This window comes from Saccostrea echinata, unplaced genomic scaffold (genome assembly GCF_033153115.1).
Source record: "Saccostrea echinata isolate AGI-Se365-2 ecotype Australia unplaced genomic scaffold, CSIRO_AGI_Sech_v1 ptg000009l, whole genome shotgun sequence".
NCBI classification, from domain to species: domain Eukaryota; kingdom Metazoa; phylum Mollusca; class Bivalvia; order Ostreida; family Ostreidae; genus Saccostrea; species Saccostrea echinata.
In genome coordinates, this window is record NW_026889758.1 from 8850196 (window position 1) to 8877925 (window position 27730).

Sequence of the window (27730 nt, forward strand, 5' to 3'; positions counted from 1 at the left end):
CAAAAAAGTGTCGTTCATCAGATGATGTTGTCATAAATAAATCGCCATACTTTGCAGCAAGTATACTAGCAGTTCACAAATTGAAACATAATAAAGCTCCATGGTACGATCAAGTATGTAATGAATATATAAGTACAACAATATCATTAGAAATATTATAAAAGCATATATACATGTATTTGTGAAATTCTGAGCAGTTAATTATTTAATACACCCAGTTGAAAATACTATTACCTTTCGCTACATGCTAAACATCGTAGTAATGGGTGGTGTCTGGAAGGTTCTCTCTGATCCACTTCTGGATTTGAATATGACGGTCTGTCACGATGGTTCCTATCTAAAGTCCACTGTCCTGAATGGATTTTACAGCCCTCTCTAGTCCCTGCTTCTCAATGGTTTTGCTTTTTTTTTTTGACGTCATTACTCTGTAAATGAAAGATATTGGTAAAATTAACATAGATTTTCCAATTTCCATTTTTTTAATCTGTTAAAGTTAATCCAGCTACAAAAGAGTAAAATGAATGCAAATGATATTATGCTTGTGTATATAAGCTTATGAAATTCATACCAGAAGAAGTTGAATATTTATGACAATTCCTGTCTCAAGATCAATTGTGGTGGATTCTTTTTCTCCTGATGCAGAAAATCAAATGGAACAGTCTAATTATTTTCACAAGAAACAGCTCATCTCTTAGTTTTAAAAAAATATACATACAATGTGAGAAAAACATCAACACCCCCTCCTTATATTTGTCATGGAAACACACGACTTAAAATCATACATACTAAAATAAGATACAATTGTACTTTGAATCATGACCTTTGTAGAAGAAACATTATTGTGAGTCCTAGTTATTCATGTGGTAAACCAGAAGACCCGTATCATATTTTTCTGTTGTAATAAATACCAACATGCTATGGAGGAACTATTAAGAAACATGAAATAAGGAGATAACGAACAGTATTCAATTAAACAATACAAATCATGAGCAGAGCAAACATGGACCTCTAAAACATCAGAGGTAGGATCAAGTGCCATGGTGAACTGAACATCCCCTGCCGACCGGTCACACCCGCCGTGTTTTCCTTGTTATGATCGGGAAAAAATAGAAAAAAATCGGTAGACAATTCACTGTGTATAATGTACTAACAATTAGTATGAAAAACGTTAGTCAGCATTTGACTTAATGATAGTTTGTATTTGTATCGACCATAGAACTTACGAAAAGATGACTTCAAACGAGACTGTTGATATCCTTGTGTTATCAACTTGTTTCAATAGTTTGCTTCGTTTTAGAAATTGTTCATACGTAGAGCATGCTCTTGCGTATCGATTCAACTGAGAGACAAAATCCCAACAAGAAGGTGATAAGGGTACATTGCTACAAAAATAAGGAAAGTTGAAGATTGAAAAATTGAGGTCATCACGTTTATCATAAAGCTTTGTTGTTAGGTTACCATTAAAATCTTTTTTCTAGTAAAATATCCAAATATGAAACAGATGTGTCAGACTCTGTAGTATCTTTTATTTCAAGCTCACTGGGATATATAGTGTCGACATACGAATGGAAATAACTGTTGCCAGTTGATAATATGTCGTCGATAGATCTAAATGTCGAGTTGAAGGCCACAGCAAGTGTTTTCTTCTTCTCATGTAGAAGTTTCTGAATTCTGTTTCATATGAATACAAAAATAGATCTGCTAATAAGGGTACGCAATTGTAACCCAAGGGAATTCCAACAGACTGTTGAAAGACATATCTCCAAAATATAATTTCAATCAGAAACTCAAACATCTTTTTAATATCAACTAAAGAGTACTTGTGTGTACAATCAAAATGTCTATTTAACAAAATAATTTTGGAAATCAACAATGACAAGGTAAGTATATTTACGACTTTCATTTTTATCGAAAAAGCAGCTGCCTATGACGTCAAAAGCCTGGACTTTAATTTATCTTGGGGAATGGTAGTATAAAGTGTGGAAAAGTCGTACATTTTGATGTTATTGATTTTGTTAAAGTTTTGTGATTTAAAATTTTCCAAAAGTTCCTTTAAGTTTTTAAGTATCCACATCTGATTTACACCACTCCTCGAATATACTGTTGTATTGTACTCCTGAAGTTTCTCCTTCATTGTTGTAAACATTTTAGTGAGGAGTAAAGAAAGAGGCATGGTAGAACATTAACCGGAACCTGCTATGTAAGTTTGTTTGTAAGGATTTTATGGAGTTTTGGAATCCGGTATAGGAATGGTAATTCAAATTAATTTCGATTGTTGGGAAAATTAAAAATATTTAAAACTGACATATGGTTTTGAAGAATTTCCTCCTTAGAAAGGGAGCTATGAGTATAAGTTGGATTACCACTTGCAGAATTAAATCCTAGTTCCTCTAAAATATAATTCAAAAAAAGAGCCTTACAAACATTTTATGTCTTACTAAAATAAATATTGAATTAACCGGAATTAAATATTGAATTAAATATAATCACCTGTGGGGGGAAAATCACAAACTGTTGAAATCAATCAACGTATTTCTCAATCGGAACAAAAATTTATAAGAGATTCCGGTAGATTTATTTAATTATTACAGCATAAAAGTATATAAATTATATATTTAACATGTAATGAATGCATGTATAAAGCAAACCTGTTTGGATATCTAAGTCTTTTGTTTACTGACATCGACAGTTGTAACCATTAAAAGTGAGAACCTCGAAGTTATTAGATATTGTGTTAAAACCTTTCGTTTAATATTTACACAATAAAATATATTTAAATAAAATCACAGGATGATTTGCTTGTTTGTTTGTTTAACGCCCTTTCGAGAATTTTTCACTCATATTGAAGCACCACCACTTGCCGGTGGAGGGCTACAAATCGGCACTTACAACCTCTAAGTAGTGAGGGATTTTTTTCGTGCCAGCACCTACTGCGACAGGGGACCTTAATTTATACGGTCTCCTCCGAAGGATCGGTCTCCACGTCACCCAGTAGATTCGAACCTGCGACGTAAGGTTTAACCCCTTACTCAGTGACTCTAGCCAATGGGCCACGCACAAGAGCAGTCACAGGACGAAGTACACACCATAATCAGTTCATGGTACTAAAGAAATATAGAACAGACGGTGTTACACTTCACAAACCACCTGCCAATTACCCCCATGAACCTTAATTACTTCCAAATCAGATTATTAAATAGATACAAGAAAACACAAACTTATCAATTGCAAGGTTCAGAATTTTAAGGATATTCTGTTGTAATTTACACATATTTTATTTTTTCCACAACTGACCCATTACAGATTTTCCAACCGCTTACCATTGTTCCGACCGAGTAACATGTAAAACTGTTACAAATTGCAATTTCTTATAACTTATAATACATGTAATATACATTCAAAACTTTATTCGCATGTAAATTTCTGACAAAGAACAAAGCCACAAACATAAAATTGCCATATTTTATGTTTTACTTACTCGAAATCAACTACATGTATATATATATATATATATATATATATATATATATATATATATATATATATATATATATATATATATTCTGAATCAACTGGGGTAACTTCTCAAGATACTCAGTTTAATTATCAAGATCTCCTTCCCGAGCCAAGTCCACTACACAATTAACATTACTCAACTAAGGCCGCAATTTCTTCCGGCTTTTAGTGAATCTTTATCGGCGACAATACAGCTTTATCCGATACTTTGTGTGTAGGACGTCATCTCCGCTCTCCTTTTCAAAAGTAAATAATATAAAGGAAGAGAGGATGAGACATTAAAAAAAATCACATTCAGACTGATGTTATGTTTTTCTTTTATATTACAATTTTGACTGCTTTTCAAAAAATTTCATCAATATTCATTTTTGATTTGCAAACTGCTTTGTATAAAGTATCTCGTATATTAGTTCCATAAATTAAATCAGTGTTTTCCTACAATTATGATTAAATTGGAACTAAAACTATAGAAAAAATTCTATGTTTACTACAGAGCAGTTAGTCTCAATCCTTCGAAATAAACGGCTGTCGACATTTTGTTAGATTGTGAGTTGTTTTCAATCAATTTAATAACGGAGGTACTTATTGGTTTATTTGGTGTTCGATGAATAAATTAGAGTTGAGCATTTTTTTGAGCAATAAGGACGATATTTATGTTTAAAATCCAGATTTATTTAGTGTATACACCGAAAGAGACTAATTAAAAATAAAAATATTAGAAATATAATAAAATACAAAAATATTAAACATATCTTTTTTAAAAAAAAACCCAGATACTTGGAGCAAAAGAGCCATGCTCACATGAACTCGACCAATTCAAACACTGAGAGAGAGAAAGAGAGAGAGAAAAAAAGCAATTGATACAATAAGTTACTGTCGATGCAGAAAAATACTGAATAAAAATGGAAGAGTCTTTCAAGCTTTTTCCTCTTACCAATTTGAAATTAGAGGTGGATTAAGAAGTGCTAAGCAAATTATGTTAATTTTTCCACTCCTTCCCAACGAATAATAATGTAATTTATTTACAATTCAGGCAGATTTAATATTGGTGATAATATGAGAGCAAATCGTAGAACATCAATACATAAAACATTGAATCGTGTTTCTGGTGATTAATAAATTAATACACTATTGGGAAACAAAAAAAAAATATCTACGCTAATAGCGGCATTCTTTCCAGACAGTCGCCACTTTTCAATATATATGAATAAAAATAGTAAAAGTACTAATGTATTTATCCATGTTTAGCATTTTGTCTTCCAAATGTACCTTCCTGTTATGTAGAGATTACATTAGATCAGATACTGGGTACACTCGGTCACAATGAAATGCAACGTATAACTTACACCGGATGTCGGCACTAAATTTAAGTAGAGTCTAGCGTGCACAGGAGTTTATATATAACAAATGACCGTGCAAGAATTCCTCTTCCGCGGAAATATTCTTACTTGTGGAACTAATGTGGTATCTTTTCATTGTCTTCGTGTTGTTCTGTTTCCCATTCAATTATTTCTGTCAGAACACAACACGTGAATCAGGAAGAACAACTGATGGCGTCAAAGGTTGGTGTTCAGATTTTTAATAGATCTTAATTCTAGTCTTCTCTAAATAAATCTGCTATAATAACATGCTGTTATGAATATATTCAATGATGACCTGGAGTAGTCTGAACTTAGATTTTTTTTTCCTTAAAAATATCAGTTTCATTATGCTTCATATACATATGATACATTGTACATTATTCTTTCACTATATTTTGCTCCCACCATCACCATTATTAGTATTTCCGTACTGATCAAACAATTGACTTGAATAATTTTTTTCATAGAACAATTTGTATTTTTACAATTGAATATATTTGACTTCTGATTGGTTCAACAGAGGTTTGTAATGGTAATGGCAACACAACAGAGGTAAATCTTGTAGAGGGGGAAAGCAGTAGGCTGCGGTGTGACGTCACATTAAATTACACTTCTAACCCAGACATCCGGTGGTTTGCCAGTAATAACAACAAGGAAAACACATGTAAGTTATATAATTATATGTATGTTTGTACAAGCCATATATGTACTACAAAATGTACAAGTCATTTATCTGTATACACAAGTCATGAATTTATATCCGTACAAGTCATGTATGTAATGCACATGTATGTATATCGATATACAAGTAATGTTTGTATATCTATACAATTCATGTATGTATATATATACAATTCACGTATGTATAAAATTATGTATATACAAGTCATTTCCCCATGTCTTTACTCAGGAAGTGTTATTTATAATACTTTAGACTCATGTAAAATGAAACTTCTAACAAACAGTGTAGACTGCAATTCTTTGCCATATATTTTTAAAAAATCTTAGACAGGTTTTTGGGTTCAATTGACAATCAATGTCCAATTTATAAAGATTTGATAAGCTATGTCCAATCTATAAAGATATGACCGATCTTTTGAGGTCTTAAAGTTTCAAAAATAAAATCATTGTAAGACAAGAACACGAAAAGTTATCTGAAGATTCTAGGAAGCTGTGGCCTATTTTCATGTAATTCAGCTTTAATTGTTTTTATAACAAGGTATTGTGCTAACTCACTGTATTTTTTCCAGTTCTACATATCACGGGGGAAATACTTAAAATTAGCAACATATCTAGATCATGTGTGCCCAGAACATATCGTTGTGAAAGTTTCATCTCCGGAAGATCAGTTTGCAATCAAACATTTGAAACAGTTGTGCTAGGTATGTGACTAAGAATTATCGAATGGTTAATTACGATATTTTCTCTCAAAGGAACTTGTAGAAATGAAAATATGTAAATACTTCTTTGATTTCATACACAATTTTAGATATAGAATGGCTGAAAAACATTTAATTATTTTACTACAGAATGCTGAGACGTATATATCAGAATATAGTTTTTTTTAACACTTAAAAACACATTTATTTATTAATTTAATATTTTTTGCAAGACACTCTCATCTATTATAAGCTCAAGAGTCGGTTCATCGTTGTTGCCTGAAATTAAGTATGAAATTTTAGATCTATTGATTTCAATTCATGATAAGAAGATCAAGTTCTTTTTTTATTTTAAAATTATTTTACATAAATGTGTATTTTCAGGTTTCCTTACGAAAAACTTTTTTCAAAAATAAGTCTAAAATTAAAGGAAAATAAGCATTTTGAAAGAATTAAAAAGATTAATGCTTTCTTTACTACAATAATAAAATCAAGTTAAAATTAGTATTTAAAAATATTATTTGTTAATCTAATTGTGTACCAATTTTTATTAAAATCAGACTGTTGCAATCTGAGTCGGACACCTTTTAAGAATATGAAAAAAAAAAAAAAATAAAAAAAAAATAAAGAAACAAAGAAAACAGAAATTTTAACAAAATCTAACATATGAAATTATTAAAAACATTTTTTGAAATGTCTATTCCTTCTTGCAGTCTTGGAAAGTGTCAATATATGAATGAAATACCGGTATCCAATCGAAGCTTTGAGAACAAAGTGCAGAATGTTCTTGGGTACTACTAAAATATCCTGCTAGTAAAATCGTAAACGAGAGAGTCGAACATATTTATACATATTCACATATTGTATATATGTTACATGTATATATTCTGCTCACTCATCTATGTCAATGTTATATTGTAATACGTTACTTTAATTTCTATGTTGTTTTAAATAACAACCATAGAAATACTAATAAACTGGTGAACTGGCTAGTGGAGAACAAGTCGAACAGGTCTTAACTCGACCGTTACTTCCCGGGTACTACCCAAATGCCTTGTTATTGGAGTGTCAAGCAAGGTACCGTATGCTCGTTCTCATTTTCTTCGGTATGACTATCCAGAAAAAAGAACCTCACAAAGTTATTTTGAAAAAAATCTGAAAAAATCGTTACTGAAATTAAGAGTTACCTTCTTTTAAAGAATTGATCTTTGCTATATTCCGAGATTTCTTTGTACGTACATTTCATTCATATAATTATAATGACACTTCCTGGACTATGCGCAAACATAGGCATTCCCCAACTTAATGTTAAAAAAAAGATATCTACTAATTATAAACAATACAAGGCATGAACTCGCCTCCATGATGGATTCCGCTCAGGAGCTTTTGTAGCGAGAATATCTCGCCGAAGTCGGGATTTTCTGAGACATTCGAAGCTGTCGCTTATTGGAATAAATTAAAATCAAAGCAGCTTGAATCTTACAGATAGTTCGTCCCATCACGCGTTTTCTGACATTTCTCTGCAAACCAGGCCTCCTCGGTCTGTACTTAAAGGCTTATGAGGGTAAAGACAATTCATCATCATTTACCTCCAAAATGAATCTTTCTTTTGGCGCTACGGTACATTGAATATGACCTTTTTACGCTAAAATTGTGTCTTAAACATTAATCACTTGTTCGAAGTTTTTCCTCCAATATTTTTTTTCAATTAAATCATGGGAAAAAATATACATTATAGTTCTATTTTTTTTCCTGGACTTTCAGAATATATTTGCTTTACATGTATTTGTCACAATATGATGATAGAATTCATAAAAGTTAATTTAATAGATATTTCAAAACTAGGTCATAGTTTTAAAGCAGATTGATTTTGTTCAGGCAAACTAATCATTAAATTTCAGTTATCAACAGAGACTTTATCTGTTCGTAAGAGTTCTCTGCTGCAATTGCATGATTGAAGCATGTTTACGGGCCATAAATTTAATGTTTCCAATGCTTTCAGAGTTGTGTCATTCAAGAAAGTAAAAAATTGTTTCATTAAAACACAATACTCAAACATTATTATATGTAGTCATAACTTTTAGATAGAATGTCCGTAACTTATACAAGTTCCTACTCGGGCCTATGAGATTCTGTTTGTAGTAAACATGTTTTCTCTAATTCTTCCTTGTTCTAAATGTAGGTCCGCCATTAGTTTATATTTACATGGAGAAAGAAAACAACATGGATAAAACAAAAATTTATAAGGATCACTTGGAAATTGCTTTGGATAAAAGTTCAGCTAAAAGAGGAATTATCTGCTCAGTGGACTCATATCCACTTTCTAATATCAAGTGGTACGAACCGTCCAGACATGATCGTGGTGACATGGATATGGGATATTTACTCTCGAATAAGGAAACAGCTATGAAGAACCAGACATTCGGGGGCACTATAGACGGTTATCGATTTGAATTTACAGAAAACATAAAATTTCCAAATAATATCCTCCCAACTCGAGAACTGGTGATGAATATTCAGGTCGGTGACACGCAAGATTACAATAGGACGTATACATGTTATGCTGAAAATGAATACGGTTATGATAAATGGGATATAAGAATTGTCGAAGATACCATTTAAATATGGAATGAAAAGTACCCTTCGACAAACTTTTGAAACTTTTCTTAGATTTTGTTTATACTGTATTTGAAACAAACAAAAATATTTTGAATATAATATATCAAAAAGTGAAATGTTTTGCAAAACTACGGGTGCTTCTATGTGCGGGATTCCAACATTTGTCTGTACTCTTGGGAATATTCATGTTCAGCCCGAAATCCATTCAGTTGTCTCAGCATCTTCACAATTTAATGTCAAGCTTTTGTCACAAAATGTTGATATTGTGAAGATAGTGACTCGTTAAAACCAAAACTTGTAATATTTTCTTGTTCTACATGCATGAAAAAAGAGTTATTTCTTTCACCATTTCTTGTTTGTAAATCCGCTATATTGTAGCCATTTGGTATACTAAGTGCGCTATACCTCTTTAAACATGCACTTTTGCCAAAAATAAAGTCCCTGCTAGATTTTAAGCTCAGTTTACCATTTTTATGTCATGTTGTACAAATGTGAGAGGGGAAAATGCCTTACATTTCAATATACAGGACATTTATGCAAATATACTTAAAATATTTTATTTAGTCAGAAACCGTACAAGAATCTCTCCTTTATAAGCAGCCAGCAATCATATTCTCAAAGATCATCTGGTTACTGTGTAAAACATTTGTTCTGGGAACACGAACTTTGTACGTAAAAAAATTAATCATTTTTGACCCCCAAATGGGAACCAGATTTGTTTTCGAATAAAAAAAAAAAAATCATTTTCCGACCCCAAATGACCCCCAGGTTGAATTTGAAAATTCCAAAAATAATTTGTACCATTCATATTCCAAAATATTGTTTCTCTACTGCATATAATATTAGCAGAGTTTGGGAATCCAAGATTTTGTAGAAAAATATAGATTTTCAACGTTCAATTGGCCTCAACTGCGAAATTCAATATTTTGAAACTATATTGCACATCTACAGTACACCACCAATCATATTCCGAAAGATGATTTGGCAACTGCTTATAAAATGTAAAAGGAGTTTGGAAATCAGTCTTTAATAGAGAAATGTTTTTCGATCCCGAATTAATCTCCAGAGTGAAAACAAAACTCCAAAACCTTATTAGACATCTACAGGATACCACCAATTATATTCCAAAATGAATTGGTAACCGCTTAAAATGTAATAGAAGTTTAATGAAGAAGATATTGTGACAGACGGACGGAAGAATGGACGGACAGACATGGATAACAACAATACAAAACTTTCTTTAAATTATTCAGGTATAAATTGTAATAACGCAATTCAAGAGACGTTTTCCTATTTATAAATATAAGTTCCTAAATCTCATCCCACCCTATAAAAAACAAAATTGTTTTTCACATAAAAATCAACAAGAAATAAAATGCAATGTGTACAATTTACTTGGTGCTAAAAAACCTTGTTTTCTTAGATAATTGATCTAACATGGTTTTGTGACCTAAATAAAATGTACAATTGAAAATAATTATATTGCTGCCAACCCTAACACAAATATACCACAGTTAACTCAAGTATAAAAGTTTTTAATATAGTAAAGTTTTCAGTAAAGTAAGTAATTTTATTTTGGATTTCAGTTATACTAGTATTTTGTTCTATAGTTAATACATATATGCATTTCAAACAATAACACAATCTAAAAATTCTACAAAAACATTAACCGATTAAAACTATCCAAAATATTTAGGTGATATTTACAGTGGAATTAGAAAACATTGATAAAAACATGCCAATGGCTAAAAAAGACATGGGGAGACACTTCAGCGGGAATAGTCGAAAATTCAAACAGAAATTCCTTGAACACTGAAGGCACAGCAAACCTAGTAACATTAAAGCTGTTAATCATGCAAAAGGGGAAGCAACTTAATATTAGAAAAAAAACCAATCATGGATATGAAAACAAATAAGATTTCAAAATTCATTGTATCTTTTATTTTTCCTTTGTTAAGAAGCAATATATTTATTTCCAAAATGTGCATTTAATTGGTTCACAAAAGCTTAACAGGTTATACTGTTTCTTTTAGCTGTATTTAATGCTAATTGTCACCAATGTGTATTATTGGTGACATATGTAAATGCAGCAGTTTAAGATCTAGAAAATCTATCGGAGTTAGTTTTTCTTTCATTTCAAAGTAAGTTGTGTCAGAAAATGAGATTTTAATCTGTTTGAAAATAAGACATTTAAAGAGATTATCATATTGGGAATAAGTGATAGCTTTAGCTGGGTCATGGGCATTTTAATCTTGAATGTTTTAGCACTAGCTGTACATGCAGAAGATCAATTTATAGTTATTTAATATTTATATATTTGATAAGCCTATTACAATAAGTCTGTATAAAGCGAACAAAAGCGGTACACATTCGATTGCTCTGAGATTTTTTTCTCTGAATTTTAACAATGGACACTACCTCCCAGGAAATAATGGAAAACACATCGGTAAGAACTTTCTATTAAAACAATAATTTTACGTTAATTCACCAATCAAGAAACGTGATACCCTTGTAAAAAATATAAGAATCTCTGCCTCGGTCAATCAGGTTGCTGTGACTAAGTGAAAGTTGAAGTCAAAATAAATACTAAACAAACTGTAGATGGTCCTAGATATGTATATAAGTGGGGGGGGGGGGGGGGGGTCCTTGATATGTACATAATAAGGGGATTACTATAGAGAGTAAGTGCCCTCAATATGTACATATTTAGGCTGTATCATAAGAGTCGGAGTCTCTGATGTCCTAGAGGTCCGTGTTTCCTCTGCTCCTATTTTGTAAAGTTTAATGGACTTTTGAGCTCGAATACTGTTCGTTATCTCCACATATTTCATCTGAGGTGGTGATAATAAGTAGGAAGGTAACATAATTGACTGAGGTGCCCTCGATGTGTACATACGTATGGGGGTAACACAAGACACTTAGGGACTCTTGATGATTTCATAAAAAAGGGTAACACTAAAAATTGAGGTGCCTTAGAATTATTGTACTGAGCTGTCCTAGATGTGTAGACAAGTAGGGGGTACCGCTATAGACTAAGGTGTCCTAGAAGTGTAGACAAGTAGGGGGGTAACGCTATAGACTTAGGTGTCCTCGATATGTAGACAAGTATACACTATAGACTGAGACGTAAGATAAGAAACTGAGGTGATGATATACTGTGGAATCATTTTAATTCGTGGCGGTTAATGTTTGTGGGCAGGCAAATTTTTATTTGTTAGTGGGGATGTAATTTATACGGTAGATTCACTTTTGGAAAATTTGAAATTACAAGATTTTACCAAAATCAACAGCTTAAAGACTTACGACTTTTCAACTTTATACACAACCACTCCCCATGATAAATTAAAATCCAGGCTTTTTAATATCATTGACAGCTGCTTTTTCAATAAAAATGGAACTTACCTGTCATTGGTCATTTGCAAAATTATTTTGTTAAAAAACATTCTGATTGTACACACAAGTACTCTGAAGTTGACATTAAAAAGATGCTTGAGTTTCTCATTGACAATATCTATGTGGTGTTTGGAGACCAGGTCTTCCAACAATCTATTGGAATTCCCATGGGTACCAATTGCGCCCCGTTATTAGCAAATCTTTTTTTTTATTCATATGAAGTAGAATTTTTCAAAATCTTATACCTGATAAGAAGAAAACACTTGCTGTCGTCTTCATCTCGACATTTAGATATATCGACGACGTATTGTCAATTAACAATTGTTATTTCCATTCTTATGTCGATACGATATAGCTTGAGATAAAAGATACTACAGAGTCTGACACATCTGTTTCATATCTGGACATTTTAATCGAAAAAGACGTTAATGGTAATCTAACAACCAAGCTTAATGATAAACGTGATGACTTTAACTTTTCAATCGTCAACTTCCCTTACTTATGAAGCAATATACCTTCATCACCTGCATACGGGGTTTATATCTCTCAGTTGATTCTATACGCAAGAGCATTCTCTACGTATGCACAATTTCTAAAACGAGGTAAATTATTGACAAACAAGTTGATGAAACAAGAATATCAGCAGTCTCGTTTAAAGTCATCATTTCGTAAGTTCTATGGTCGATACAATGACCTTGTCAGCAAATACAATTTATAATAGAGTCAAATGCTGACTGACGTTTTTCATACGAATTGTTAGGCCATTATTTACACACTGAATTTTCGACGGATTTTTCCGTTATTTCCCGATCATGACAAGGAGCACACCGGCGGTTGTGACTGGTCGGCAGGGGATGCTCACTCCTCTATGGCACCTGATCCCACCTCTGATTTTTTGTAGGTCCGTGTTTGCTCTGCACCTATTTTGTAATGTTTAATGGACTTCTGAGCTTGAATACTGTTCGTTATCTCCATATATTTCATTCAATGAATCAATATGTTTATTATATGTAAATTCCAGGATAAGTGACCCACGAAATCCACGAACATTGGTCCTCGAAGAACAATGATAATTCCACAGTAACCCCCTAATGGAATTCAAATTTATTTGAATTATTACTGTAACGAAAGAATTCGAGTGATTGCTATACTAATTGCTAATATTATTTCGATAAAGGTAGTATACAGATTTTAATGTTCAAAAAAACATCATTTAACGGATTGCTTTTGCTTTTTGCCAACTTTTAAATATTTATTTCCGAAAGTCTAAAATCGATTAAACTGTGCACCTTTCACTAAGCAATTAAAACACCACTTTACAAAGATTAAAATATAAACCCTATATTTTTCCTTCTTTATGTATATACAGCAAAACATTAGGACTACGTTCCCATCAGATTAAAAAAAATCTTTGTTGAGGAATCGACAATCTTCTGCAATCTTTGTAGTTTTGACTGGCAATGGAAGAACATTAACCAAATTTGGTGTCATTTTCACTGCAAGGCATGGTATATGAATTACAGGTAAATAGACAGGAAGACGATATTCATAATGTTCTATAGGCTAAATGTTTATCGATTCTCTCTTCAAGCAATTAAATTTGATTTTCTGCTATGGAAGGCTTTTAGGATTCACCGACCCTTAAAACAGGGACCGTTATACACGGAAACCCGTTATGTCATTCTTACACGCCTGGGAGAGGAGCGTTGAATTATTTCCAATATTAATCAACAGACATGCCAATATAAAACCTTTCAATAATTCAAGTGTTTCTGAATAAGCGTTTAAATAGACCGACATTTAAAACATTTAGTTTGCATTAAGGATTTCTTGTACAGCAAAGGAAATAAAATATATGACTAAATAAGTGGGACATTTTCTCTTTAAGCCCTGTGATGCATTGGACTACCCTCCTAATTCGTCACCAAGAATCCAATCGGAACTGGAGACTATGGAACTAAGGCGAAAAGGTGACCAATTTTTCTTTAGTAAAGAATTTCTTTTCTTGCAAGTTTAATCCAAACATTTGATTAAATATTGAGTTTACATTTCCTTTATTTCTTAATTTTGTGTACGAAATACATGTAGTTAAGTTGATTTTTCAAACTAAAAGTTTTTCTTTGTTTTACATCTTTTGTTTCTGTTCCTTTACATGTCATGTTTTGATAAATATTCGTCTATATATAAGATTTCTAATTAAATCTAATTTTTTGGTAGCATCTTACAATTCACTCAATGTATACAAGGGAAGTCTTCACGCTGTTTTTGTCTGTTACTCATGATATCAAAGCAAGCATGTTATCGGACAGAAATCAGAGCGATTTTATCTATTACATGTAAGAAGGATATTGCTACTTAGATTTTGGTTCCTGTTTTTCTTTACTTCCTCTTACACATTTAATCTAGCAGGAAGACATCAGACATTTGATAAGATCACTTCTGACTGAAAAGATTGAATATTTTGAACAATTTGTGATTTTACGCATTTGAATTGTATAGACAAGTCATAAATCAATATTCTAAAGCAATGTCTGAAAATATACCGGTCGAATGATATGTAAATTATTCAGATTTCATTTCGTTTTACAGAAAATACAGTCAATTTATTCAAATTGGCAAGTTTACAGCGGATCTCTTTGACATTGTCTTTACTTCTAGTAATGACAATGCAAAATAGTTCCAGATGCCAAAATAATGGATAAATGAGACTGTGATTTACAGAACACTTTGATCATATCAAAGATTACTCAACTGAGAGTTTGGGTCAAAGAAAGATATATTTGATTTCCATAAAATGTTCTACCATACTGCATATCTAATTCAGAATAATGTTTTCGTATAAGCAAATTTAATACATTTTCAAACGGCCTAGGCATCTAAAAATTGTAAATAAAACAGGTAAGTAAAATATTTGATTTTGTTTGTCATTTGATTTGTTTACAGTGAAAACATCCAGTTGTAGATCATTCATTTCTCGGCATAATTGATAAAAGTTTATGGCTTAATTCAAATACATCATTCCATGAACAATAATAACAATAACTTCACTTATACCAATTTCCAGAAACTGACGAAATCAGGAGAGCATTCAAGGAAAATGGTATCTTGGGATTAACTCGGTCAAAGACCTTGCCTCCGCTGTCATTTAAAAAAGACCTCGCAGACAAAATCGGAGCAAATTCGGAAGGTCCACGCCCATCTCTCCGAACAAACAGACCTGTGACCCCAAATTTTCCTTGTATCATCAAGCGAGTTAACAAATCCCCGATTAAGATTGACGCTCTATTGAGAAATTCAGAGCCTATACCGCATTTTATAGATAGGGCGTCGAACCAGGTGCCAAAGAAACAGTCCAGAGCCAAGAGCATACAGGGATGGCAGAACGAAATCAAGAAGTAAGAATGATAGGCTAGTTAAATAAAACAAGAAAAAGATACCTAAAAGTTTAAATCTGAATTTGCAATACATGATCAAGAGTTAATACAAATGTAGTAAACGGATAAGATATCGAAAACCACACTACATTTGACCACTATTTACATGTACATGTATGTAACTACATAGAGAAAAGAGGATAAAGCAGTGTAAAAAAAATTATCAAAATAGTAAATAAAAAGGTAAATTAAAATATATTACTTTAATTTCTTATTTAACATTACAAACATTACAGAGGAAGAGAATACAAAACTGATTATCTTATATCAAAACGGAGATTTTAACTGTTAAATCTATAGAATATGTACTCAGAATTATATATTTTCTTAACAATATACAAATACTTATTGGCCAAAACAATGACAGTAATTGTCAAAGACCCAACATTTAAGAATACATCATTTGGTCATATACACTGTACACTGATTTAGAAGATGGTAAAGTTATGAATAGATCATACATGAAATGTGAAGATAGGCAAAGTTATGGATAGATCATACATGAAATGTGAAGATAGGTAAAGGATAGATCATACATGAAATGTGAAGATAGGTGAAGTTATGAATAGATCATACATGAAATGTGAAGATAGGCAAAGTTATGGATAGATCATACATGAAATGTGAAGATAGGCAAAGGATAGATCATACATGAAATGTGAAGAAAGGTGAAGTTATAGATAGATCATACATGAAATGTGAAGATAGGTAAAGTTATGGATAGATCATACATGAAATGTGAAGATAGGTAAAGTTATGAATAGATCATACATGAAATGTGAAGATAGGTAAAGTTATGGATAGATCATACATGAAATGTGAAGATAGGTAAAGTTATGGATAGATCGTATATGAAATGTGAAGATAGGTAAAGTTATGGATAGATCATACATGAAATGTGAAGATAGGCAAAGTTATGGATAGATCATACATGAAATGTGAAGATAGGTAAAGTTATGGATAGATCATACATGAAATGTGAAGATAGGTAAAGTTATGGATAGATCGTACAAGAAATGTGAATATAATGAACAGTAATCATGCTCAAATGTCCGGGAAAAAATTCAAATAGTGAGCAGAGCAAACACGGACCCCTGAAAACATCAGAGGTGGGATCAGGTGTCAAGGAAAAGTGAGTATCCCTTGTCGACCGGTCACACCCACCGTGTGCTCCTTTTCATGAGATTGTTGATATCCCTGTATCATCAACATGTGTATTAAAACGCGTTAAGTTCAATCTCTGATATAACAAATTTACTGATATATCAAACATAATTTTGATCTGTTAAGATTTTAAAAAAAATTAAATTTACATCTTTAATAAGGAGTTTTTAAATATCTCAAAATTTGGATTGTTGAACTAATAATTTTTCAAAAGTATTTATATTTGAAGGTCAGTTCATCAGAAAACTTAACAGCGATCGTTCAAAAAAAAAAATATAAACAATACAAATTTGTGAAGAGGGCACCAAACATTGACCCCTGGAAACATTTAAGACTTCTCTGAAAAATATTTGTAAATCATTCTTGAAGGAAAATGTTGTATATTGCAAATTCACTATGCTTAGACGAATTCTTTATACATGTACAGATGAAACAAATTAAAGCTGTTGTGAAGAAAATTCACAGGTCCCCAGGACTTTAACCGAATTTTACTGTATTATTTTATTCTTATGCATCGTTTCTAGATAAAATGAATTTGATAATAAATGAATGTGTTATTGTCAGCAAATACAATTTATCATTGAGTCACATGCTGACTGACGTTTTTCATACTAATTGTTAGGCTATTATTTACACACTGAATTGTCGACGGATTTTTCCGTTATTTCCCGATCATGACAAGGAGCACAGGGCGGGTGTGAACGGTCGGCAGGGGATGCTCACTTCTCCATGGCACCTGATCCCACCTCTGTTTGGAGGTCCGTGTTTGCTCTGCTCCTATTTTGTATTGTTTAATGGACTTTTGAGCTTGAATACTGTTCGTTATCTCCATATATTTCATTTCAGTATTTTTGGACAATAACTAAACACTCAAAGTAAAGAACAAACAGATACAGAATGTTTTCAAGATGTTAATTCTTTTAAAAATACTTTATAATGATAACAAATATAGAATTCACGTTCATAAGCTGATTATCAGGGATAACATTAACCTCTCTTAAACTCAGTGAAAAAGACAGAGACTAATATAGATCTTATTCTTTACAAAAGCATTAATTAATATTTGTCAGACTAATAGACATGTACATGTAGTTACCATACACATATCTAAACCGTATACTAAAAGGAAACGTATCTTTTTAGTATACGGTTAATTTTAAATTATACATAAATATATTACATTTCTGTTACAGTATAATGTTAATATCAAGCAGGGAAAAATCAAGCAAAAGTATTGTGAACCTAAATAAATGTCTCTAGCAGGTGAAATATGGAGATAACGAACAGCATTCAAGCTCAAAGTCCATTAAAACAATACAAATCGGCAGCAGAGCAAACATAGACCTCCAAAAAACAGAGGTGGGATCAGGTGTCATGGAGGAGTTAGCATCCCCATCTGACCGGTCACACCCGCCGTGTGCTCCAGTTCCCAATAGGTTCAAGTTTTCTGGTCTGACATACATATTATATTGCAATTGTATCTTTATATTATCCTTTTCACTGGCGCCTAGGGTAGCTACTTTTTCATCGTTTAATCTATATTTACTATTTACATATATTCATTTTCTTCTAGAGTGGTGCCACAAAGACCTGCTTTTGCCATTTCCTCAGACTGGGTAGCACCACCCGCAGATTGGGATGACAGGGACCCATATATTTCCTCCCCAAGGAGTATGTTTTACACAAATACCAAATATGTGCTTCATAAAGACTTTATCGTCAGTCCCGAGTGGATCTCCGAACAAATGAAAGTCTCAGAATTTTCTCCAGCTTACCGCACATGCGCTCTAAGATACGGTTGGTGCTCGTGATGCACCGGTTCTACACACCACTCAGTATTTATATCTGGTAATCAATCAGTTAAAGGTTTTAATATATATATATATATATATATATATATATATATATATATATATATATATATATATATATATATATATATATATATATATATATATATATATATTAACAATTTCAACATTTTAAAATGTATTTGTACCTTAATACTCCTCTTTGGTTGAGCGAAAAGTGTTCTCGGAATGTTTCTTGTTTGATACAATTAAATTTAATGTAGTTGTTGTAAACTGTTTTTTCGATGTGATTCTTTTTTTTCGTTAAAGATTTTAATGCAAGAAACATAGATGGAAGTCAAAATTGTGACAATTTCAAGTTTTATCCAAAATAATTGATGCAAAGATATACAAGATATAAACAATTTGTGTAGATACTCGTCACAGCATTGCAAGGAAATATATATCAAATTCCGTGTAGCACATGATTTTTTTTATTTATTGGTTATGTATTTTCCCAAGTCTGCAACTTATTCGAGTTACCTCTCTTATCTGATGGAACAAAAAATAATTCATCGTGGGAGTCGTATACCTGTAGATTTGACAAAAATAAAATAAAATGCCTTTAGCTTTTCTGTTATTTTGCATAGAATTAAATTATATTAAGCCAGAAGAGGTAAATTTAAATATCCTATCTCATCTATACGTATTAAAGTACAATTTCTTTTAAAACAAAATTGAGTCCTCGTCATCGCATATTGGAAAAATAAGAGTCATATTTTGTCTGCTTATCAAAGATGTATACTCCTTTATTTTAATTGTAAAATCATTCCTTATTGACATTTCAGAATTTCAAATTAAGAGGAATATCTCAATAATATTGATACGGTATATTTCTCTAAAGCTAAAGATGGCTCACAGAAAAGATAACAATTGTGGTGGATCAAGCTTATTTTCCAGTACACATGTATTATAAAAACCAGACCTTAGAAGTGTCCAAAACTGTATGTAATTCAATAAGCGAGTATTTCTATTTTCTGCTTACATAACGACTCCCAAAACTGATGACAAAATACTGTTGAGAAATATTGGAATCTTACACCAGAACATTAATAATTGAAAAAATGGAAAGTTAGAAAGGAGAATGATAAAAGGACGGAAAAAAACAATATCTAGTTAATATGCATGACATTCTAGTTTACCAATTTGTATCTACACTTAACACGCAAATTGAACATTTCGATTGAACCAGTCCTTAATATGAGGATCGTAAAGTTTCTCAGAATGAAACATCTTAGGACAAATGTTATTTGTAACTTTGTTCGCCAGGAAAGTGAAACCTGACAAATTAGCATATGACCAATCATGAATACTGAATCTCCAATTTAGTCTCCTTGTTATATAAATGGATCTTTCTGTCAAAAAGCAAAGCTTACGTAGATTTCTGAAATAATTTTTTTGTATGAAAGTTATAAAAACTTCAGCTGAAGGAAGATACATGTACATATGTAGCAGCATCAAAATTCCTAAGACAGTGATCCATTTAAATTATAAACGTGGGTATTTTGCTTGTAATTTTGATTCCAGATGTATATTAACTTGGTCAGTCACCACAATAATGGATTGTTAAAATTAGAAGCGACCACAATACATTTATTGCTTCATCAAAACTTTGACTTGCTTCGCATACGTATTTCTAAAAAATAAAACAATATAATTATAACTGTTTTATTTTTCATCACTTCTAAAGTTCCATTGCTCTGTTTGATTGTTGATATCATCTTTTATTAGGATAAATTACTTTTATCAACTTATTTGTCAGAAGCCTGTCCTGTTTTAGAAATTGATCGTACCCATAACATATTCTTGCGTATCGAATCAACTGAGAGACATAAACACCATTTGCTTGACTATTACTACATAATTATGGAAAGTTGACGATGTAAAAGCTGAAGTCATCCCATTTGTCATACAGTTAGTTATTTTTTGGCCATTGTCATCTATAGTCAGTAAAATATCCAAACAAGAAACAGATCTAGCAGACTCTTTGGCGTCTTATTTCGAGTTCACTGGGATATATCGAGTCGACATATGAACGAAAGTAACTTTGGTTACTTGAAATAATTTGATATATCTTAAAGTCGAATTGAACGCCATAGCAAGAATTTTCCTCTTCTCATGTAGAAAATTTTGAATGAGTTCTGCTTCAGAGGATTTTAAAAACATATTGGCAAATAGTGCCCAACAAAATTTCAACAGATAGTTGGAAGACCTTGTCTCCAAGGTTATATATCTAATCTAATTAAAACGAAATAATAGGTAGTTCGCATTTTCCCTTTAATGTCTAATGCCTAATATCCATTCTGACAGCGTGTCAAAGTCTTCCTCTTCATATTTTGCCAATAGCCTGGCAAACTCAGTGACGAAATTCATCATAAAAAATTAGGTACTGCCGCCATTTGAAAGATCTGGCCCCAAAACCATAAACTGACAACAGACTTAAGTCAAATTTAGATTTGAAATTTTTATTTTGATTCAACAAACAGTTTTGAAAAATTGCAGGTTTGTAAAATATTCAAATACAAACAGTTACTGAAAATTTGTTCTTATTTCCTTGATCATTTCCAAGGTTATACAGAATTGAAATTTTGACTTAAGTCTGTTCTCATTTTATCGTTTTGGGGCCTGGTCTCCCTGAATTAAGGATCTTTTAAAATGATTGCTTTTAGGTTGTCATTTTGTAATACACTTACATCACCGGTAACAATGTGTCCAGCTGGAGTATACCGGGTACTTGAAAGAGGAGGAAGAACAAGAACACTGAGGCGGATTTTATTTTAGATGGTCAATATCTTTGCACTTAAGATTTTGTTTATAATTGAAAATTTTGGATGCAGAATATCTGCAGAAATGCAAGGTGTATACTTCAACTTTATATGGTGGAATACAATACTGAACTTTTTTTATAATTAAGAATGTTGCTAATGTTTACAGCGTCTGAACCTTTGTTCGAAAATTTAAGCTAAATGAATTCACGAGTTGTTTCGACATTATTTTTCTCCGTAACAAGGGACAGAATAAAGAGCATGTTTTATATTACAGAAAAATTCAAAATAATTTGTTCAGGTTTTTAATGGCTGAAACATACATTAATCAAGAATCCACATCAAACCAGCTTTATTTTTCATCCTCCTCTTATTTAAAATTTTTAATCTGTATTGCAATTCAATGCAAAACATTTTTTAAATGAAATCCCCCGTATATATATATATATATATATATATATATATATATATATATATATATATATATATATATATATATATATATATATATATATATATATATATATATAAAGTATTAATTTATTAATTTAACCATGTTACAAGTCGCCCGTGTGGCGCAGTGGTTTGAGCGTCTGCTCTAGAGTCACGGTGTAAGGAGTTGATCCTTACGTCGCGGGTTCGAATCCACTGCGGGACGTGGAGACCGGTCTTTCGGATGAGACCGTATAAACTGAGGTCCCGTGTCGCTGTAGGTGCTGGCACAAAAAAGGTCCCTCACTGCTCAATAGCCCTTAGTGCCGAGCATAGGTCAAAATTTGCAGCCCTCCACCGGCAAGTGGTGGCGTCTCCATATGAGTGTAAAATTCTCGAGAGGGACGTTAAACAACAAACTAACAAAACCATGTTACGAATTAATTTTGAAACTTTTTTAAAAAATAGACTCAAGGGTAAATTAAATTGATTTTTTTTTTTTGAAAAACATACAATTCAACATATTTTTCACTTATATCATCATATTGTACATGCATTCTAGTTAAAATTCCTGAAGTTGCAATGGAATAGACAATTGATAAAAAAAAGTTTCAGATTTTTTATTAGTAAAACTTTATTTGAAAGAAAGAAAATATCACTACATCAGAAAAGACAGAAAAATACATAGTCAAAAGAAATGGTAAATTTTTATGCTTCAAAATGGGAGCAGGGATATAAATGATTAGATCGAAACCAAAATTGGGTTTTCCTCTTGTACGTATAAGTTAAAAAAATGCTTTTTAATTGTTATTTTACATTAATTTTTCAATTCTGGTTTGCAAAGTTTTCATATGAAAGAAATATGAAAGAATAAAATCCACCCAAAATTATTTTTGTCCATTTAAATCAATTTAAAGTTCTTTAAATCTAAGTCAAAAAATAATTTTGATATACAAGTTTTCTTACAAAAAAAATAATAGATTTTGAATCACCCTATTTTACCCTATTGTGTTGCACTCCTGACATCTGATGTGTATTTTTTAAAAACATTGTTTTAAAAATTATAACACACAATAACCCATTCTTGGGTTGTAAATCAGTTTGTCGTTTTGATATTTTTTATTACTTATGGCAAGTTTTTCATATTTTTCAAGACTTCAACACATGATTATTTACAAATTGTAAAATACGAGGGTTGTTCGAAAAGTTCGTGGACTTCTGCGATAAAATTAATGCTATGTAGTCTATGCTTACAAAATTTTTAATGAACATAAAACAACAAATGTTAAATAAATGTTGAAATTTTTAGCTTGATACCTAAAATATTTACCAAATTATCATAAAATAAATAAGACATTACATGATCACCCGGCGCTGTCACCATTTAGTCTCATGACGTCATTGTTTTTCAATGTTCGCATTCTATACCTCATACACTTATCTTGATGAGTTTCTTTGGAGTTAAGTAAAGATTTAAACCCGTCTTGTTTATAGAATTTTACAATGTCATAAACAGCTGATTTCAATGCATATAGTATTGTTAATAGATCTGAAAGATCCTCACTTGATTATAACAGCATATTTGCTTGTCGGAGTTTAACATCTATCACACATGATCAACGTCACTTTTCGAAGTGACAAACTTTGAACACCTTTACTACAAATCGACATTAAATTTTACATCTCTAATCTCTCTAATCTTTTTCGGCGTTTAAAAACAAGTACCCTGAATGCATTTTATTTTTCAGTAGCCCATATAAATATTTTCTAGGTCAATGCCAGATTCTTCAAAGGGTGAAACTGTATAGAATGTTGGAAAAAGAAACCCACCCTCCTTTCTGACGTCATTACAACCTCATAATTGTTTGGACATTTCATACAGAATTTGCAATAAAATTGCACAGAACTTACAGAATGGGGTAAAAGTTGCAAATTTTACAGTACAATTGTGTCATACCACACGAGTGAATTAACGGCATTTTTGAATGACACATGCTCATATAAAAAAGAGTTTTTTCTCAGTTACACTTCTAATAGGTAGAAAAAACGTTATCTTTGAGGTTGCGCCGCCTGGACACACCATTGCTTTCAAAAACATCAATAATTTATTAAAAAATAAAACTAATGATGTATAGTTTATTATATAAATAAAAAAGATGATGCTAATTAAACATTAAAAAATTCATTGATGTATCTTAAGCGGTTTTAATTTTATGGCGCTAGTCCACGAACTTTCCGAACAACCCTCGTATATACATTGTATTTAAAAATATGTGTAAAGTGATAAAAAATACTCTCTGAATTCACTGTAAAATGTCTGTAATTAGTAGATAGACATAATGTTTGAGCATCAAATAGTATCAAACTTTTTTTTCAATTTAATTTTTAGTTAAAATAGATGAAGATCATTGATAATTATAAAACAGTTTTGTAGCACTCCTGACTGCAATAAAATTAAAAATTAAAATCATAGAATACAAAAATTCATAGAGTGTTGGCAACATCAATTTATTGTCCAATACTTCATCATTAAAACATGAAAGTATTCAAACTTGGCTTTATATCTTGAATTATTCCCTATTTATGTAAAAAAAAAATAGATGAAGATCATTGATAATTATAAAACAGTTTTGTAGCACTCCTGACTGCAATAAAATTAAAAATTAAAATCATAGAATACAAAAATTCATAGAGTGTTGGCAACATCAATTTATTGTCCAATACTTCATCATTAAAACATGAAAGTATTCAAACTTGGCTTTATATCTTGAATTATTCCCTATTTATGTCAAAAAAAAAAAAAAAAAAAAAAAAAAAAAAAAAAAAAAAAAGCTAAAATGTATATTTAGAAGATAAAATATGTTTTCCTTCACAGGACAAACACTGTCAGCAACTGAGGTCAACCAGAAACATTCTATTCATCATTTTTTTTCTTAATATTTATTCATATTTGATCAGCAATAATTTGACATATTTTTTGCACTCCTGACCAAAAGCATGGGAGTCTTTAAAGTAGAACTGTGAAGCGAAAATTACATTAGAACGTGTTCTGTTGTTTCAGTGAAGTTGAGGTGGATTTACTTGAATTTAAAAACAATTTTTCAGTGTTTTTTTTTTTCATTCATAAAAAATCAAAGAAAAGTTAAAAACACATCTGAATTGATAAGATTGAAAAAGAAAAGGATTTTAATAATGAAACTGTCAAAAATTTAGTACCTAATTATTCAAATAGATCATTTTTAATTAAAGAATATTTCTTAGCATGAATAGAAGTCTTATCATCATATAAATTGAATCTTTAAAAAAATGGGTTGCACTCCTGACCATAGAAATCTAGATCTGAAATACAGACAGACCCTACAATTGATAAAACTATTTGGTAAAAATGTTCTTAGTGTCTTTATTTACAGAATAAAAATCAGAGAATCATATACTGATAAAGTTCTTTTTCATGTTGCACTCCTGACTTTATTGGGTATGCACAGATACTTGACCCTCATTAATGCTCCTTGTGGTTTATATAAATTTTTTTAGTTTTAAAATGTATGTCAGTTATTGTTTCACACTTTGAAAATTCTTTTTTGACTTAATTGTCTTTCAGATTTTTAAAATCGATTTTTGTAACACTACATTTTTTCTCTTGCACTCCTGACATGGTATAACATTTTTTTTTTAACATCAGTCATGACCAGAACTTGGTCAAACAAAAGTTGCTACAGTTTACAGTTAAAGCTCAATACTTTGAATATTATCAGGAAAGCCTTCAAGTTTATTTCCGACATAAACCATTATTATCTATTTCACAGATCTTCCATGCAAAAATATTGAATTTTTAAAATGTCACAAAAAGGAGTTGCACTCCTGACATTTTTAGCATCATTTTTAGGCACAACATTTTTTTTAGTGTATTTAGATACCAGTGCGATATTTGGCAGGTATTTAGACACTATCTAAAGACATATGCTGAGACAGAAATTTATTCCTGTTGCCTGTATTTTAGTGCAGGTTGATAAATATGTGTTTGGTCATTTTTTTTTAATTCAGTCGTAATCGAATCCCCATTTCTCTGGAATTTGGGTGTCGATCATATGACCTTAATCATAGTGTCAGAGTGACGTGACTTCTTTGTATGAATGTCTATATAATAGTATGCACCAATGATTGTTTTGATTAACCAGTTTCAATCGGGGAAAATCAATCAATATGTCTATACGCTTAGTTTGTAATCTCTGCATATTAACTCCCTCTTATCAGATATTTCGTCATTAGAAAACATGTGTATATTAGACTGACTGCTCGGGAAAATGTGTTTGAAGTTGACATTGAAGGTCTAAGATATTATCTCTCAATTTGGAAGCTAAAATATCCCGGGCATTCTGTCCGGCAAATTAAAAGCACATGACAGGTGTAAAAGTAACAAGATTTTGGTCCTATAAATCAATAAGGATTAATATAGTTGCAGCAGTAAAATAATGACTGGACAAGACTGTTTTGTTTTATCGATATAATCAAACAAATATAGAAAAAAATAAACTTATTACATCCGTAAGGTTATTGCATTAGTCAAAATAAAAATAATAATTTGACGTCATAAGAACAAATTATTAATCTAAATTTAAATACTAGACATAAATGTGCGTCATTGCTGCTCTGAAATTCTGAACATGCTTTATGCAAGACACGGAAGTGCTATGATAACAAGCGATATGTAGGACTGTGGTTTTGCATAAATATAATTCCATAAAAGATTCCAGTACATCTTTTAAAAAAGTCAAATACAGGGAGAAGAAACGAGACAAACTAGTCTTGAACATAATCAACACCTTATCACTCACAAGTACGAAAATCGGTCATTGTCTGAACATCTATACTTATAAATTAATAAATTTTGCAAATAAACTCCGAAATGGGTGCACCAGAGTTCTTACTTACTCCTCTAAGAATACACTAGATACAAGATGATGTCCGTACACTATAGTTAGATTTCACTCGCATAGTAAGTATCATACATTAGATGAAAAGTCTACTTTCATTTTTTATAAACAGCCATGAAATAGCAGAAACGTGAGAAAGGTGACGTTTCCGGTTGGCGGATCTAAGTTACAGGCAATTTTTAATGAAACTGACAACAAGCAATCGTTTATTTATTTCATAAAACATCATCACAGAATTATTCAATCAAAACTTGATTTAAATGATATAAAAAAAATAAGTTGTGATAACCGATTAAAAAGGGAAATGTACAAATTACTTTCGTCATTCACCGATCTTAATATTGATGGAAGCTTCTAGAACATCATATAGCATCGATCCCGATGTTATAAAGAAAAACGAGACGATTATAGCTGCATGAAAAATTTGTGTGAATGGTCATTGAAATAATGGTAAACCATTGATAACACTATAAGTTGTGAATATATTTATATATCGAAAGACTATTACATATATGTAGTAGGTTTTCCTAATAAATTTATCGGTAAAATTTGTATATTCCTCACCGAGAGCATCGTGGCAACGAACCCGAAGTACAATTTTTACTTCGTAATAAACTTGCTTACATGAAAAGAGAAAATTAATGAATAAGGAATTCTTCAAATACAATTAATGCTGTAAAATTTAGTGCTTTAATCAACAAATTTCATTTTTTCTGAATACAGTCTTTTGTATCAAATACTCGGCCTATTCATAGGGCGTTAAAAGCTATAAAAAAATAATTTTTTACACATGTACTTGGGTCTTGGTTGATATATATGTATGTATCTTATTGATATGTAAAAAAAAAAAGGTAAAGTACATTTTTTACATATCAATAAGGTA

The 27730-nt window shown here is 31.3% G+C and overlaps 2 protein-coding genes across 2 annotated transcripts; both read left to right on the forward strand.

Moving 5' to 3' along the window:
- The first annotated feature begins 4950 nt into the window (after positions 1–4950).
- Positions 4951–9330, forward strand: LOC133181731 (uncharacterized). The gene is made up of 4 exons (XM_061316305.1): positions 4951–5078; positions 5398–5541; positions 6128–6259; positions 8439–9330. The coding sequence occupies exons 1-4, from the start codon at positions 4976–4978 to the stop codon at positions 8876–8878; spliced, it is 819 nt and encodes a 272-aa protein (XP_061172289.1). The 5' UTR covers positions 4951–4975; the 3' UTR covers positions 8879–9330.
- Positions 9331–11213: 1883 nt separating this feature from the next.
- On the forward strand, positions 11214–18726 carry LOC133181732 (uncharacterized). The gene is made up of 4 exons (XM_061316306.1): positions 11214–11321; positions 14157–14238; positions 15333–15663; positions 18440–18726. The coding sequence occupies exons 1-4, from the start codon at positions 11283–11285 to the stop codon at positions 18675–18677; spliced, it is 690 nt and encodes a 229-aa protein (XP_061172290.1). The 5' UTR covers positions 11214–11282; the 3' UTR covers positions 18678–18726.
- The last annotated feature ends 9004 nt before the right edge of the window (positions 18727–27730 follow it).

What these genes read in the sequence shown, in the direction of transcription:
- LOC133181731 (XM_061316305.1), top strand. Translation starts at nt 4,976, where the DNA reads ATGTGGTATCTTTTCATTGTCTTCGTGTTGTTCTGTTTCCCATTCAAT. An exon ending in TAACAACAAGGAAAACACAT is followed by an intron (nt 5,542 to 6,127) that starts GTAAGTTATATA and finishes TATTTTTTCCAG; the next exon opens with TTCTACATATCACGGGGGAA. An exon ending in ATTTGAAACAGTTGTGCTAG is followed by an intron (nt 6,260 to 8,438) that starts GTATGTGACTAA and finishes TTCTAAATGTAG; the next exon opens with GTCCGCCATTAGTTTATATT.
- LOC133181732 (XM_061316306.1), top strand. Translation starts at nt 11,283, where the DNA reads ATGGACACTACCTCCCAGGAAATAATGGAAAACACATCG. An exon ending in AAATAATGGAAAACACATCG is followed by an intron (nt 11,322 to 14,156) that starts GTAAGAACTTTC and finishes TTTCTCTTTAAG; the next exon opens with CCCTGTGATGCATTGGACTA. An exon ending in TGGCAGAACGAAATCAAGAA is followed by an intron (nt 15,664 to 18,439) that starts GTAAGAATGATA and finishes ATTTTCTTCTAG; the next exon opens with AGTGGTGCCACAAAGACCTG.